At 42.2% G+C, this 18,130-nt stretch overlaps 1 protein-coding gene across 1 annotated transcript in view; it reads right to left on the bottom strand.

The window, feature by feature from the left end:
• LOC126258312 (exosome complex exonuclease RRP44) overlaps positions 1 to 18,130 on the bottom strand; it is a 158,529-nt gene that overhangs the window by 42,824 nt on the left and 97,575 nt on the right. Inside the window, exons 13-14 of the mRNA XM_049955633.1 lie at positions 10,490 to 10,733; positions 5,163 to 5,383 (exon numbers count right to left, since the gene is read on the bottom strand). Of these exons, the coding sequence (XP_049811590.1) occupies positions 5,163 to 5,383; positions 10,490 to 10,733 (465 nt within the window). The remainder of the gene's footprint in view (positions 1 to 5,162; positions 5,384 to 10,489; positions 10,734 to 18,130) is intronic.

The raw sequence follows: 18,130 nt of genomic DNA, 5'->3' as shown, positions 1-18,130 counted from the left end.
AGTTAAAAGCCAAAGAACAACGTGATGGTTGGGGTATTTTTATTTTGTATGAGAGCTGTAATTTTTCGCAGCTTTACTGTATGGTTAAATGAAGACGGCGTCCTCTTGGATAAAATATTCTGGAGGTAAAATAGTCCCCCATTTGGATCACCGGGTGGGGACTACTAAGGAGGACGTCGTTATCAGGAGAAAGAAAACTGGCATTCTACGGGTCGGAGCATGAAATTTCAGATCCCTTAATCAGGCAGGTAAATCACAAAATTTAAAAAGGGAAATGAATAGGTTAAAGCTAGATATAGTGGGAATTGGTGAAGTTCAGTGGCATGAGGAGCAAGGCTTCTGGTGAGGTGAATATAGGGTTATAAGTACAAAATCAAATAGGAGTAATGCAGGAGTAGGTTTAATAATGATTAAAAAAAATTGGAGAGCTGGTAAGCTACTAGGAACAGCATAGTGAACGCATTACTGTAGCCAAGATAGACACAAAGCCCATGCGTACCACAGTAGTACAAGTTCATATGCCGACTAGCTCTGCAGATGACAAAGACATTGAAGAAATATTTGACGAGACAAAAGAAATTATTCACACAGTGAAGGGAAACGAAAATTTAACAGTCATGGGGGACTGGAATTTGATAGTAGGAAAAGGAAGAGAAGGAAAAGTAGAAGGTGAATATGGAGTGGGGGTAAGGAATGAAAGAGAAAGCTGGCTGGTAGAATTTTGTGCAGAGCATAACTTAATCATAGCTAACACTTGGTTTCAGAATCGTGAAAGAAAGCTGTAAATGTGGAAGAGACCTGCAGACACTTGAAAGTTTCAGATTGATTATATGATGGTTAGACAGAGGTTTGGGAACCAGATTTTAAATTCTAAGACATTTCCAAGGGCAGATGTAGACTCTGGCCACCACAATCTATTGGTAATGAACTGTAGATTAAACCGAAGAAACTGCAAAAAGATGGGAATTTAAGGAGATGAGATATGGATAAACTGAAAGAACCAGAGGTTGTAGACAGTTTCAGAGAGAGCATTAGGGAACAATTGACATGAACAGGGGAAAGAAATACAGTAGAAGAAGAATGGTTAGCTTTGAGAGATGAAATAGTGAAGGCAGCAGAGGATCAAGTAGGTAAAAAGACAGAAGAAATATCGAATTTAATTGATGAAAGGAGAAAATATAAAATGCAGTAAATGAAGCAGGCAAAAAGCAATACACACATCTCAAAAATGACATCGACAGGGAATGCAAAATGTTAAGCAGGGATGGCTAGAGGACGAATGTAAGGGTGTAGAGGCTTATCTCACTAGGGGTAAGATAGATACTGCCTACAGGAAAATTAAAGAGACCTTTGGAGAAAAGAGAACCACTTGTATCAGTACCAAGAGCTCAGATAGAAAATCAGTTCTAAGCAAAGAAGGGAAAGCAGAAAGGTCGAAAGATTACATAGAGGGTCTGTACGGGGGCGATGCTCGAGGGCAATATTATGGAAATGGAAGAGGACGTAGGTGAAGATGAAATGGGAGATATGTTACTGGGTGAAGAATTTGACAGAGCACTAAAAGACCTAAGTCAAGACAAGGTGACAACATTCTTTACAGCTACTGATAGCCTTGGGAGAGCCAGCCGTGACAAAACTCTACCATTTGCTGAGCAAGATGTCTGAGACAGGTGAAATGCCCTCAGACTTCAAGAAGAATACAATAATTCCAATCCCAAAGAAAGCAGGTGTTCACAGGTGTGAAAATTACTGAACTATCATTTTAATAAGTCACAGCTGCAAAATACTAACACAAATTCTTAACAGACAAATGGAAAAACTAGTACATGCCGACCTTGGGAAAGATCAGTTTGGATTCCATAGAAATGATGAAACACGTGAGGCAATACTAACTCTACAACTTCTCTTAGAAGATAGATTAAGGAAAGGCAAACCTAAGTTTCTAGCATTTGTAGACTTGGAGAAAGCTGTTGACAATGTTGACTGAAATACTCTCTTTCAAATTCTGAAGATGGCAGGGGTAAAATACAGGGAGCGAAAGGCCATTTACAATTTGTACAGAAACCAAATGGCAGTTATAATAGTAGATGGGCATGAAAGGTAAGCAGTGGTTAAGAAGGAAGTGAGACAGGGTTGTAGCCTATCCCCGACATTATTCAATCTATATATTGAGCAAACAGTAAAGGAAACAGAAGAAATATTTGGAGTAGGAGTTAAAATCCATGGAGAAAACTTTGAGGTTTGTTGATGACATTGTAATTCTGTCAGAGACAGCAAAGGACCTGGAAGAGCAGTTGAACGGAATGGACAGTGTTTTCAAAGGAGGATATAAGAGGAACATCAACCAAAGCAAAACGATGATAATGGAATGTAGTCTAATTAAATCAGGTGATGCTGAGGGAATTAGATTAGAAAATGAGACACCTAATGTAGTAGATGAGTGTTGCTATTTAGGGAGCAAAATAACTCTTGATGGTTGAAGTAGAGAGCATATAAAATGTAGGCTGGCAATGGCAAGAAAAGCATTTCTGAAAAAGAGAAATTTATTAACACCGAGTACAGATTTAAAAAAAAGTGTCACAAAGTCTTTTCTAAAAGTAATTGTATGGAGTGTATCCATGTATGGATGTGAAACATGGATGATAACTAGTTTAGAGAAGAAGAGAATAGAAGCTTTCGAAATGTGGTGTTACAGAACAATGCTGAAGATTAGATGGTAGATCATGTAACTAATGAGGTGGTACTGAATAGAACTGGGAAGAAGAGGAATTTGTTGCACAACTTGACTAGAAGAAGGGATCAGTTGGTACGACATGTTCTGAGGCATCAAGAGATAATGAAGTTAGTACTGAAGGGCAGCGTGGAGGGTAAAAATTGTAGAGGGAGACCAAGAGATGAATACACTAATTGGATTCAGAAGGATGAAGGGTGCAGTAGTAACTTGGAGATGTAGAAGCTTGCAAATGATAGAGTAGCATGGAGAGCTACATCAAACCAGTCTCTGCACTGAAGACCACAACAACAACAACATGAGAGAGCAGTAAAATATTACAAGAGACAGCAAGAAAAATTTGGAGAACTGTTTTATAGTGGTACAAGAGTTGTACATTACACCTAATAGCTTCTAATCAGGTAACTCACAGACATCAGTTCAAAGAAGGAACTGTAGAACTACATTATCCTGAGGGCACGGAAGTTTTAGATTTCCTTGAAATCAAACTTTCAAGGATCATGCCAAAATGGAAACAACCACAGAAGTTAGCTTTCTCTCTCTCTCTCTCTCTCTCTCTCTCTCTCTCTCTCTTTCTCCAGAACATTTTGATGGTGAAACAGAACCCACGAAATGCCAATGAACAGTGACAAGGGTTCTACTAATGCCAGTACTAAATGTCAAATGACTAGCAGGGATACTCACGTCACATGGAAGCTTCTATACCTTTAAGTTAGGCAATCATTCTGAATGGTATTGTTTGTTGCTCTGAACTGACAAATTCTGCAATGTGGTCTGTCTAACTCAACCGACAGCAATTTCTTCCACTTACATATTGTTTATCAGAGCAGTTTACCCTACCAGCAGTGGTCATTATAATTGTAGTGCCTATATAACTTAACATATAAGTGCTTGTTGCTTAAGACCCCAATGATTTGACAGTGATCAAGCACAGTGAAATCTCATGTCTTGCCAATCATGGGTATTTGATTGGACAATGTTACAATAGCCTGCAGTTGGTCTATTTTAGTGTAGATATGTCTTCTTCTCAGTCAGGCAACAGAATAACAAAACTCAAATGAGAGAAAGATAAATTAATGACATCTTCAAAATTCTGCTATGATCTTTCCTTTAGTCTGACACAGTACAAGTGTAAGCTGCAGACACTGTACAAATAAGCTGCTAAACTGATGGTTAACAAGAGTAATCTGAATCTCTTGCAAATCTTAAAATGTATGGAACAGTACAAACCTAAAAACCTTGTACTTAGTTTTCAACTAAACTGTGCTTTCTACACACACACACACACACACACACACACACACACACACACACACACAGGGAAACATTCCACGTGGGAAATATATAAAGGGAAACATTCCATGTAGGAAAAATATATCTAAAAACATAGATGATGTGACTTACCAAATGAAAGTGCTGGCAGGTCGACAGACACACAAACAAACACAAACATACACACAAAATTCAAGCTTTCGCAACAAACTGTTGCCTCATCAGGAAAGAGGGAAGGAGAGGGAAAGACGAAAGGATGTGGGTTTTAAGGGAGAGGGTAAGGAGTCATTCCGATCCCAGGAGCGGAAAGACTTACCTTAGGGGGAAAAAAGGACGGGTATACACTCGCACACACACACATATCCATCCACACATATACAGACACAAGCAGACATATTTAAAGACCAATATGTCTGCTTGTGTCTGTATATGTGTGGATGGATATGTGTGTGTGTGTGCGCGAGTGTATACCCGTCCTTTTTTCCCCCTAAGGTAAGTCTTTCCGCTCCCGGGATTGGAATGACTCCTTACCCTCTCCCTTAAAACCCACATCCTTTCGTCTTTCCCTCTCCTTCCCTCTTTCCTGATGAGGCAACAGTTTGTCGCGAAAGCTTGAATTTTGTGTGTATGTTTGTGTGTCTGTCGACCTGTCAGCACTTTCATTTGGTAAGTCACATTATATATATATATATATAAAACAAAGATGATGTGACTTACCGAACGAAAGCGCTGGCAGGTCGATAGACACACAAACAAACACAAACACACACACAAAATTCAAGCTTTCGCAACAAACTGTTGCCTCATATATATAAAAGGTGCTGTAACTTACCAAACGAGAAAGTGCTGGTATGTTGATAGACACAATAAAAAACACACAAAAACCCACACAAATTTCAAGCTTAAGCAACCCAAGGTTGCTTCATCAGGAAAGAGGAAAGGAGAGGGAAAGGATGTTGGTTTTAATGGAGAGGGTAAGGAGTCATTCCAATCCCAGGAGCGGAAAGACTTACTTTAGGGGGAAAAAAGGACAGGTATACAATCGCGCGCGCGCGCACACACACACACACACACACACACACACACACACACACACACACACACACCCATCCGCACATATATATAATTTTTTTAAATTTTACATTGTGTGTTTCTGTACCTTCTTATGGGAGAAGTGAAGTGAGTGTAGACCGGTACAGCCAAACCATAATGGAAAAAATCCTCCCTCTGCTGCATTCCACTTGGAAAGTAGACAGCTTGATTCATGCAACGGGTGGCCAGAATACGCAGCATTGTATTCAAATAAGGGTTGGCAGGATTTACTGCTGTATCCAGAGATGTTGCCAGCTCTTTTCCACACGATGTCTTTAACTCAAATCCCTTAAAAAAAAAAAAAAAAAAAGTTAATAACATTGGGAGAATTCATCACTCTTACACACACGGAAGGGAAAGGGGGGGAGGGGGTGTACATAAAACTAAATAAGTGGGACTTCTTTAACATCAATTACTGCAGTTATTATAGTGTATACCACTCTATGAAGTTTCCACAAAAGCACTAAGGGAATGGGGCTTTTAAACAGCTTTCCAGTTTGTTCCGAATTATTATCTCCTAGTATACGAACATTACAGAAGCTCTTCTCACTACTTTGTTGGATAAAACTTCTGGAAGAAATTACCGTATTTACTCGAATCTAAGCCGCACCTGAAAAATGAGACTCGAAATCAAGGAAAAAAAATTTTCCCGAATCTACGCTGCACCTGGAATTTGAGACTCGAAATTCAAGGGGAGAGAAAAGTTTTAGGCCGCATCTCCAAATCGAAACAAAGTTGGTCCATTGTAATATGAGACACAATTTAGGTCGAATGAATGGCGATACAGCTACAGTGGTTTGGTTCGAGTGGTAAGCTTAGCAGTTAAGCTTTACCAGGTAGCCATTGCTATGCGTCAGGCGCTCCGTCCGTATTTATATGGGTACCCTTCCTTTTTCACGCGCTTTGTCTGGTTTGAATTGATTGCTTATTTTTCTTTGAACTGATAAGTGCCGTTTTCTTTGTTATAGGTGTTTACGTCACTCTAAGCTGAAAATGCATTACTGTACTGTGTCATGCATGTTTGTCGCATTCTGATAGTGCGTGTTTATGGCCCGTGCGCACTACCACCGCTTACAATTTTCTCATTAGTGAAACAATGGAAAGAGACTGCTATTTGTTGTTACTTACACTGCTGCTTTCTTCGATAATTATCAACAAGAACCAAATAATAGACTGCGTATGATAGAAGATGTTCTGAAGGAGAGTTTAGGGAAAATTTTTCTCCGTTTGAAAATCTTTGCAGGTGCCTCTTTAGAACATTACATTCTGCACAGAAATTAGAGTCATCTTAGATTTAAAAATCTAGTCAATTGCCGTGTTTCATTTCTGACTGTATCACTATTAGGCACAAGAATAATACGAATATAAACATGACATGATATGTATATTCTTCTGCGTTTACAGTTGTCTCACTCTAGTTTCGTAGTTTATTAGGCAGACAGGATTTAAATGAGATGGCAGCAAACAGGAAACAATACATGGCAAAATGTTTATACTCGTATTATTCTTATGGTGAAGAGAATACTGCATGTGATTCACAATTCATAAAAGTTCCTATTAGCAACCATCTCTTCTCACAGGTAAGAAAAAATTCAGAACGTAGAGTTGGCCATATTGACAAATATCCCAAACAGTCTTGCCAGTCGGATTTTCGTAGTACATTGAAATGCTGCTACATTCGAAGATGAACAATACAGAATTTGTATTTACTTCGTTGGATAATGTATGAAAATGCAATGGTCGAAACTCGGGCGGAGAAAAAAATGCTCGCCTTCCAACTTTTTTTAAATTTATTTACTGACGCAGAGGTTTTGGCGCCAGTATTTATCTTTGTGCCTACAAAGCATGCCTGTGTAGCACTACATATATTCGACGGCAGAAGTTAGTTGTGGCGGCACCCACCACCCACCAACATTTTTCAGAACTTCCGCTTGCTTTACACTCGAGTCTAAGACGCAGGCGATTTTTTGGATTACAAAAACCAGAAAAAAAGTGCGGCTTAGATTCGAGTAAATACGGTATGCCAAGAAATAATATGCCATGGTCTATGGCTGTTTTGCAGCTAGAGAATATGTGGAAGTAGTATGGGAGGTGTCTAGCCACTCCCAAGAAGTAGACAGTGCTTTAAATGAGATTGTCAGTGATGTTATCAGATGCCTGAGGCCTACACTTGTCCTCACGATTTACCCACTTGTGGCCACAGCGCTACCAAACATCACACGCAAAGTAGCCAGTGAAACAGAGAAAAATCAGAAAATTCAACAACAGCACCAAACAGTTCCAACTTGTTGTAAGTCAAGGACGAGCTTTATCCAACAGCCAGTGATGCTAGAAGGCTTACCTGAGACCTCCCACCAATCTGCATGATGGTACTTTCTGCAAAAAATATAAACCTGTGCCCCAAAGGGGAAGTCACGCAGGCAGCAACAACAGCATAGTACATGACGATAAAATGCAAAGTAAGTGGAGCTAATTTGATAATGACCAGTGTGCATGGGGAGAAACACGCAATGATTGAACATTTACTCATGGGTGGAGTTTGTTTGCACAGTGGAAGATCTGTTTTTGTGCAATAATAAGGCCATTGAAGCTGCCGAGTTTTGGAAGAGGAGAATTTAGATATTCTCACTTGGACACAGAAAATAATGTAGTACAGGTTGTTTCAAGACTTAACTGTTCAGTGCTGTGTATGCTATTGTGAAACTTTCTGGCTCAGTGCAACTGAAGGCTAAAATGGAACTTAAACTCTTGTCTTCTGAGGGAACTGCTGTTGCCAACTGAGGTATCTAGGTAAGTCTTACGGTACAGCTGAGAGCTCCATCTTTCAATATCTTGCTCTAACTTTCTCGCTTCTATCAAAGGGTTAAAAGGGAAATAGAATTTAGAGCAGTGTTAAAAACATTTCTACTTAATACATGTTTTTATGATTTTTAGCTTACAAAAGTACTAGTCATTCTAGAAACTGCTGAGTATGGTACTGTCTTTGCTATGTGTGTGTTTTACATGACAATGGTCCTACTCCTGGTCTTCCGTTTTCTCTGTTCCAGGTACAGCTGAACATGCAACAGCTAAATCTACATAGACCCTCTGCAAGCCACTGTACAGCGCATGGCAGAGGGTACCGTGTACCACTACTAGTCATTTCCTTTCCTATTCCACTCGCAAGTAGAGCGAAGGAAAAAACCACTGTCTACATGCCTCTGTATGAGCCATAAAGTCTTGTACCTTATCGTTGTGGTTCTTACGTGCAATGTACACTGGCTTCAGTAGAATTCAAATTCCATATCTCTGATTTTCTCAAAAGTGTTTCTCAAAAAGAACATTGCCTTCCCTCCACGGAATCCCATTTGAGTTCCTGAAGTATCTCCGTATAACTTACATGTTGTTGAAACCTACCAGTAACAAATCTTGCAGCCTGCCTCTGAATTGCTTTGATGTCTTCCTTCAATCCGACCTGTTCAAGATCCCAAACATTACAGCATTACTCAAGAATAGGTCGTACCAGCATCCTATACACAGCCTCCTTTACAGGTGAACCACTCTTTCCTAAAATTCTCCCAATAAACCAAAGTCAACCATTCACCTTCCCTACCACAGTCACCACATGCTCATTCCATTTTGTATTGCTTTGCAACATTCTGCCCAAAATTTAAACAACTTGACTGTGTCAAGCAGCACACTAGTAATACTGTATTCGAACATTACAGATTTGTTATTCCTACTCATCTGCATTAACTTACATTTTTCCACATTTAGAGCTAGCTGCCATTCATCACACCACCTAGAAATTTTGTCTAAGTCATCTTGTATATTCCTACAGTCACTAAACTTCCACACCTTACAGTACACCACAGCATCATCAGCAAACAACAACAAATTGCTGCCCACCAAATTACTTATGTTTATACAGAACAACAGTGGTCCTATCACACGTCCCTGGGGCACTCCTGATGATACTCTTGTCCCTGATGAACACTCACCATCGAGAACAACATACTGGGTCCTATTACTCATGACGTCTTTGAGCCACTCATATTTGTGTACTTATTCATATGCTTGTACCTATGTTACCACCCTGTAATAAGGCACTGTGCCAAATGCTTTCCGGAAATCTAGAAATATGTAATCTGCATGTTGCCCCACACCTGAAGTGAGTCTGAAATAAGAAGACTAACAGTTACGAATAAAGTTGGCAGGAAACCATACGTTTATGACAAAATTTATGTACCTATAATACAACTGTTTATATTTTTTATGGCATGAGCTATTTGAAGTTTTTAGATATATCTGACATATTGAAAGCTTCTCTTACTAACTCTTTATTGAGCAGGCTGGTGCAGTTTGAAGGTACTGGGCTTGCATTCAGGCAGTGCAGGGTTCAAACTCCCACCCGAGCATCCAGACTTGAGCTCCCTGTGGTTTCCTGAAGCTGTTATGATGAATTCCAGGATGGTTCCATTGTAAAGGCCACGTCTGATTTGCTACACCGTCTTCGTTCTATCCAACCCAGTTTTATCTATAAGTGGAACTATTTCTGTGATGTATATACAGGGTGTTTCATCAAATTATTTATGACATACAGGATATTTCATTAAAGTATTTGTGACAAATGTCTAGGGGTGATAGATCACATAACAGGGGACAACTCTTGTTAGAGACAAAATGTTCACTGATGTTTCCCAATGATGCCAGGTACAGTTTAAGACTGGTTATGGCCTGAGAGATGGCAGATTGTATGCACTCTTTGGTGTTCATATGCAATATGTGTTGGCTATAATCCAGTCGTTTGCTCAGTGTGAACAGCAGTAGGTAAGGTACACAAATGAGGATCCTGATTTGCTTCTAAAATATCTTTGTCCACTTAAAAACACTCATTCTTATGGTTTTCCTCTTGAAAATCACTCTTTATCAATTTACAAAGGTAGGTAGCATGCTGTACACCTGGTTAGTAAGGGAAGTGGCAGTGAAAATTTTGTCTCTAACAGAATTTGTTCTTCATGGCGTGATCTAGCACCCCTAGACATTTGTTGCAAAGACCCTGAAAAATCCTGTAGATATTCCTGTAATGCATCTGACAAGTCCTATACCATTACATTAACTAGTCAAAGGATAAAACAAAAATTCAATAAATAAATTAATGAAAAACTGAATGAAGAACAATACCATTGGAACTGGATCACTAGCAGAATTAGATAGTAATTACATACTCTTGGAGGAACCAGGCAACTATTCAGCTGAAACGGTGTATTGAAATGATGGGAAACCATAACAAAGTAAGTTAGATCTACATTTGAAACCAGCTTCTCCTGATTATGAGGCTAGTGTTCTAACACTATACATAATTACTCCATAATAGCGTTAACAGCACAGTTACTGTCGTTAAAATGTACTTACTAGAACACTTCCTGCTTTTACAAGAGGCTCAAAATTTGCTGGAGCAGGCTCAGGATGACGCCGCAACATAGCACACTCAGGGAACTCTTCCAGGATCTTTTCTGCTACTGATATGTTAGCCAACAACATGAATTCCTCCACCATTGAATTTGTTTCAAGCAGCTGTTTGGCTTTCACATCTATTGGATCATGAGTCTCACTATCGATATTGAAGCGTATTTCAGGAGAAGCAAGGACAAGTGCGCTGTAGAAAAAAAAGTGGACTAGTATGTAATGCTGCTTTAATTTAGCTGAGTTCTTACACAATGTTTCTTACAATATCTAATAAGTAAAATTATAAGAACACATACACTGTAATTTTTAGCTTTATATAATAAAAATACATTTTGTAATGAAGTTGTCATTATTACTAGGTGCTTAAATTATAATTATATACTTGCACACAAATCTTAGCTTATAAATAATGTCTGAACTGAGGCCTTTTCAATTGTGGTATGAGACTGCATTATATCCGAACTCTTGAAACATTATAAAGAACAAACAAAAGTATCACAAAAATTAGTACAAAGGTAGTGAATAGCAAAACATACTGGTTTACAAAACTTTTGTATAATATTCCTTGGTAATAAGTTAATTGAGAATGCATCAGTTTACAGTGTTGTAAGCCATAACAATAATTCTCAAAGCATCAATTACAACAACACACTTTGATGACCAAGAAATAATACAATGATACAGACTTTTCGTGCAGCTCAGTGAGTAAGTGATCAGCTATATAACCAAAAGTTCAAGATTCAATCCCCAGCTGGTCGTAGAATTTTTCTGTCGCTTAGCGCATCTCTCTTCTGCGTGAAAATGTGAAAGTAAACTACGGAGTCCACACTAAACTGCAGGTCCTCTTATAGCTGGCTTACCCAGTCAGTTGGAAGGATGGATGAAGACAAGAGTATCCAGGCTCCAACAGAGCAACACCTACTAAAGAACTGTGGATTGAGGACAGCTTGACTTTACTTTTACGGAATTTTCATTGCCTATAGTGTGTAATTATCTATTTGCAAAAGTTGTTCAGCGTGTATTCACAAAATCTGATCCATCCTTCTCAACTCCACACAGTTCTGTAAGAATCACACTCATTTTATTTGCGTAATTTGGAATATTTTTTATGATCATTTCTTGGGCTTATGTTTTGATTATGTAAGAAACCATACTATTGTCAACCAAATCCATTTTTTTTTCTTTTTTTAATTATGAATTAATTTTCATCTCACAAGGGGAGGCCGCCAATTGTGAAATTCAGATTCGATTCATACTGCGCATAATAAAAGCTCATGGCCAGAGGTGTAATGTGGCAAAGCACCAAGATGCACTTCTCAGCCGTTGTCAAGAAAATCGACAGTTAAAAGAAACCGTTGCGATGAAATACTCTCTACGATTAATAGATTTCTACAGCGTCGTGGCGCAGCGGTAAGCGCTCGGGTTCGTAATCCGAAGGTCGCCGGATCGAATCTCGCGGCATGCAATATTTTTTAGGTCTTCAAATATGTCTGCTTGTGAGATGTCTGCTTGTGTCTGTATATATGTGGATGGATATGTGTGTGTGTGCGCGAGTGTATACCCGTCCTTTTTTCCCCCTAAGGTAAGTCTTTCCGCTCCCAGGATTGGAATGACTCCTTACCCTCTCCCTAAAACCCACATCCTTTCGTCTTTCCCTCTCCTTCCCTCTTTCCTGATGAGGCAACAGTTTGTTGCGAAAGCTTGAATTTTGTGTGTGTGTTTGTGTTTGTTTGTGTGTCTATTGACCTGCCAGCGCTTTCGTTCGGCAAGTCACATCATCTTTGTTTTATATATATATATATATATCAGAGGGAAACATTCCACGTGGAAAAAATATATCTAAAAAGAAAGATGATGAGACTTACCAAACAAAAGCGCTGGCAGGTCGATAGACACACAAACAAACACAAATATACACACAAAATTCAAGCTTTCGCAACAAACTGTTGCCTCATCAGGAAAGAGGGAAGGAGAGGGAAAGACGAAAGGATGTGGGTTTTAAGGGAGAGGGTAAGGAGTCATTCCAATCCCGGGAGCGGAAAGACTTACCTTAGGGGGAAAAAAGGACAGGTATACACTCGCACACACACACACACACACACATATCCATCCACACATACAGATACAAGCAGACATATTTAAAGACTGTCTGCTTGTGTCTGTATGTGTGGATGGATATGTGTGTGTGTGCGAGTGTATACCTGTCCTTTTTTCCCCCTAAGGTAAGTCTTTCCGCTCCCGGGATTGGAATGACTCCTTACCCTCTCCCTTAAAACCCACATCCTTTCGTCTTTCCCTCTCCTTCCCTCTTTCCTGATGAGGCAACAGTTTGTTGCGAAAGCTTGAATTTTGTGTGTATATTTGTGTTTGTTTGTGTGTCTATCGACCTGCCAGCGCTTTTGTTTGGTAAGTCTCATCATCTTTCTTTTTAGATATATATATATATATACAAAGATGATGTGACTTACCAAATGAAAGTGCTGGCAGGTCGACAGACACACAAACGAACACAAACATACACACAAAATTCAAGCTTTCGCAACAAACTGTTGCCTCATCAGGAAAGAGGGAAGGAGAGGGAAAGACGAAAGGATGTGGGTTTTAAGGGAGAAGGTAAGGAGTCATTCCAATCCCGGGAGCAGAAAGACTTACCTTAGGGGGAAAAAAGGACGGGTATACACTCGCACACACACACATATCCATCCACACTCGCTTGTGTGGATGGATATGTGTGTGTGTCTTGTCTTTGTCTTCAAATATGTCTACTTGTGAGATGTCTGCTTGTGTCTGTATATGTGTGGATGGATATGTGTGTGTGTGCGAGTGTATACCCGTCCTTTTTTCCCCCTAAGGTAAGTCTTTCCGCTCCCGGGATTGGAATGACTCCTTACCCTCTCCCATAAAACCCACATCCTTTCGTCTTTCCCTCTCCTTCCCCTCTTTCCTGATGAGGAAACAGTTTGTTGCGAAAGCTTGAATTTTGTGTGTATGTTTGTGTTTGTTTGTGTGTCTGTCGACCTGCCAGCACCTTCATTTGGTAAGTCACATCATCTTTGTTTTTACATATATTTTTCCTACGTGGAATGTTTCCCTCTATTATAACCATATATATATATACACTCCTGGAAATTGAAATAAGAACACCGTGAATTCATTGTCCCAGGAAGGGGAAACTTTATTGACACATTCCTGGGGTCAGATACATCACATGATCACACTGACAGAACCACAGGCACATAGACACAGGCAACAGAGCAGGCACAATGTCGGCACTAGTACAGTGTATATCCACCTTTCGCAGCAATGCAGGCTGCTATTCTCCCATGGAGACGATCGTAGAGATGCTGGATGTAGTCCTGTGGAACGGCTTGCCATGCCATTTCCACCTGGTGCCTCAGTTGGACCAGCGTTCGTGCTGGACGTGCAGACCGCGTGAGATGACGCTTCATCCAGTCCCAAACATGCTCAATGGGGGACAGATCCGGAGATCTTGCTGGCCAGGGTAGTTGACTTACACCTTCTAGAGCACGTTGGGTGGCACGGGATACATGCGGACATGCATTGTCCTGTTGGAACAGCAAGTTCCCTTGCCGGTCTAGGAATGGTAGAACGATGGGTTCGATGACGGTTTGGATGTACTGTGCACTATTCAGTGTCCCCTCGACGATCACCAGTGGTGGACGGCCAGTGTAGGAGATCGCTCCCAACACCATGATGCCGGGTGTTGGCCCTGTGTGCCTCGGTCGTATGCAGTCCTGATTGTGGCGCTCACCTGCACGGCGCCAAACACGCATACGACCATCATTGGCACCAAGGCAGAAGCGACTCTCATCGCTGAAGACGACACGTCTCCATTCGTCCCTCCATTCAGGCCTGTCGCGACACCACTGGAGGCGGGCTGCACGATGTTGGGGCGTGAGCGGAAGACGGCCTAATGGTGTGCGGGACCGTAGCCCAGCTTCATGGAGACGGTTGCGAATGGTCCTCGCCGATACCCCAGGAGCAACAGTGTCCCTAATTGGCTGGGAAGTGGCGGTGCGGTCCCTTACGGCACTGATAGGATCCTACGGTCTTGGCGTGCATCCGTGCGTCGCTGCGGTCAAGTCCCAGGTCGATGGGCACGTGCACCTTCCGCCGACCACTGGCGACAACATCGATGTACTGTGGAGACCTCACGCCCCACGTGTTGAGCAATTCGGCGGTACGTCCACCCGGCCTCCCGCATGCCCACTATACGCCCTCGCTCAAAGTCCGTCAACTGCACATACGGTTCACGTCCACGCTGTCGCGGCATGCTACCAGTGTTAAAGACTGCGATGGAGCTCCGTATGCCACGGCAAACTGGCTGACACAGATGGCGGCGGTGCACAAATGCTGCGCAGCTAGCGCCATTCGACGGCCAACACCGCGGTTCCTGGTGTGTCCGCTGTGCCGTGCGTGTGATCATTGCTTGTACAGCCCTCTCGCAGTGTCCGGAGCAAGTATGGTGGGTCTGACACACCAGTGTCAATGTGTTCTTTTTTCCATTTCCAGGAGTGTATATCTCCTCGTCATCTTCAACCGGATCTGGTGCGATGGTGTCTTTCCATCGCAGTGGCAGGAGAGCACAATCATTCTGGTGTAGAAACCTTGTAAAAATCCACTTGATGTGGTTAGCTATCGGCCCACCAGCCTCACAAACGTTCTCCGTAAGCTGCTGGAATGTATGGCAAGTTGGCAGTTGGGTTGGGTCCTGAAGTCATGTGACCTTTTCCAGATGCCAACATCTGGTTGCAGTCTCTTTTGACTTATGTAAAGCATACAACACGACCTGGCAACATCATATCCTTCCAGGAATTTCTGACTTCCAGCCTTGCCTCTCAATCCTTCTTAAAAAACCTTAATCTTACTCCCAACATCACCACTGCTGAAGCCCAGGCTATCCGTGATCTGAAGGCTGACCGGTCCATCGTCATTCTTCCGGCGGACAAGGGTTCCACGACCATGGTACTTGATCGTCGGGAGTATGTGGCTGAGGGACTGCGTCAGCTTTCAGACAACACCACATACAAAGTTTGCCAAGGTAATCCCATTCCTGATGTCCAGGCGGAGCTACAAGGAATCCTCAGAACCTTAGGCCCCCTACAAAACCTTTCACCTGACTCCATCAACCTCCTGACACCACCAACACCACGCACCCCTACCTTCTACCTAAAATTCACAAACCCAATCATCCCGGCCACCCCATTGTAGCTGGTTACTAAGCCCCCACAGAACGTATCTCTGCCTACGTAGATCAACACCTTCAACCCATTACATGCAGTCTCCCATCCTTCATCAAAGACACCAACCACTTTCTCGAACGCCTGGAATCCTTACCCAATCCGTTACCCCCAGAAACCATCCTTGTAACCATTGATGCCACTTCCTTGTATACAAATATCCCGCACGTCCAGGGCCTCGCTGCAATGGAGCACTTCCTTTCACGCCGATCACCTGCCACCCTACCTAAAACCTCTTTCCTCATTACCTTAGCCAGCTTCATCCTGACCCACAACTTCTTCACTTTTGAAGACCAGGCATACCAACAATTAAAGGGAACAGCCATGGGTACCAGGATGGCCCCTTCGTACGCCAACCTATTCATGGGTCGCTTAGAGGAAGCCTTCTTGGTTACCCAGGCCTGCCAACCCAAAGTTTGGTACAGATTTATTGATGACATCTTCATGATCTGGACTCACAGTGAAGAAGAACTCCAGAATTTCCTCTCCAACCTCAACTCCTTTGGTTCCATCAGATTCACCTGGTCCTACTCCAAATCCCATGCCACTTTCCTTGATGTTGACCTCCACCTGTCCAATGGCCAGCTTCACACGTCCGTCCACATCAAACCCACCAACAAGCAACAGTACCTCCATTACGACAGCTGCCACCCATTCCACATCAAACGGTCCCTTCCCTACAGCCTAGGTCTTCGTGGCAAACGAATCTGCTCCAGTCCGGAATCCCTGAAGCATTACACCAACAACCTGACAACAGCTTTCGCATCCCGCAACTACCCTCCCGACCTGGTACAGAAGCAAATAACCAGAGCCACTTCCTCATCCTCTCAAACCCAGAACCTCCCACAGAAGAACCACAAAAGTGCCCCACTTGTGACAGGATACTTTCCGGGACTGGATCAGATTCTGAATGTGGCTCTCCAGCAGGGATACGACTTCCTCAAATCCTGCCCTGAAATGAGATCCATCCTTCATGAAATCCTCCCCACTCCACCAAGAGTGTCTTTCCGCCGTCCACCTAACCTTCGTAACCTCTTAGTTCATCCCTATGAAATCCCCAAACCACCTTCCCTACCCTCTGGCTCCTACCCTTGTAACCGCCCCCGGTGTAAAACCTGTCCCATGCACCCTCCCACCACCACCTACTCCAGTCCTGTAACCCGGAAGGTGTACACGATCAAAGGCAGAGCCACGTGTGAAAGCACCCACGTGATCTACCAACTGACCTGCCTACACTGTGACGCATTCTATGTGGGAATGACCAGCAACAAACTGTCCATTTGCATGAATGGACACAGGCAGACAGTGTTTGTTGGTAATGAGGATCACCCTGTGGCTAAACATGCCTTGGTGCACGGCCAGCACATCTTGGCACAGTGTTACACCGTCCGGGTTATCTGGATACTTCCCACTAACACCAACCTATCCGAACTCCGGAGATGGGAACTTGCTCTTCAATATATCCTCTCTTCCCGTTATCCACCAGGCCTCAATCTCCGCTAATTTCAAGTTGCCGCCACTCATACCTCACCTGTCATTCAACATCTTTGCCTCTGCACTTCTGCCTCGACTGACATCTCTGCCCAAACTCTCTGTCTTTAAATATGTCTGCTTGTGTCTGTATATGTGTGGATGGATATGTGTGTGTGTGCGAGTGTATACCCGTCCTTTTTTCCCCCTAAGGTAAGTCTTTCCACTCCCGGGATTGGAATGACTCCTTACCCTCTCCCTTAAAACCCACATCCTTTCGTCTTTCCCTCTCCTTCCCTCTTTCCTGATGAGGTAACAGTTTGTTGTGAAAGCTTGAATTCTGTGTGTATGTTTGTGTTTGTTTGTGTGTCTGTCGACCTGCCAGCACTTTCATTTGGTAAGTCACATCATCTTTGTTTTTAGATATATTTTTCCTACGCGGAATGTTTCCCTCTATTATAACCATATCATTAATTTGAACCCAACAATTACGTTTGTTATTGTCGCTGTTGCATTTCGAAATCTTTCCTGTCGTCTTATTTTCTCTTTCTGTTTTTACCAGTAGTCTCACTTTGTATTCACCTTCCCCTTTTTACCGTAATCTACTATACAATTTTATCCCGCCTATATATACTCAATAATACGTAACCCACTTCCAAACCATAACCAAAAAAATTTTATTTTCCGCTTTCAACACTACCGCTGCTATAAAATCCACCGTTTCTAGTTCTATAACAGCTGCTTTCACGTATAAAACAATCATTTCGGCTAGTTCTAATAACTTTCACTATATTTCCACTTCCGTTTTTCGCACATCACTGATCATTTTTAGCCGCTCCTCACAGGTTTTAACGTC

This window comes from Schistocerca nitens, chromosome 1, assembly GCF_023898315.1.
Source record: "Schistocerca nitens isolate TAMUIC-IGC-003100 chromosome 1, iqSchNite1.1, whole genome shotgun sequence".
NCBI lineage: Eukaryota > Metazoa > Arthropoda > Insecta > Orthoptera > Acrididae > Schistocerca > Schistocerca nitens.
This window is presented reverse-complemented; position numbering and strand designations above follow the sequence as displayed.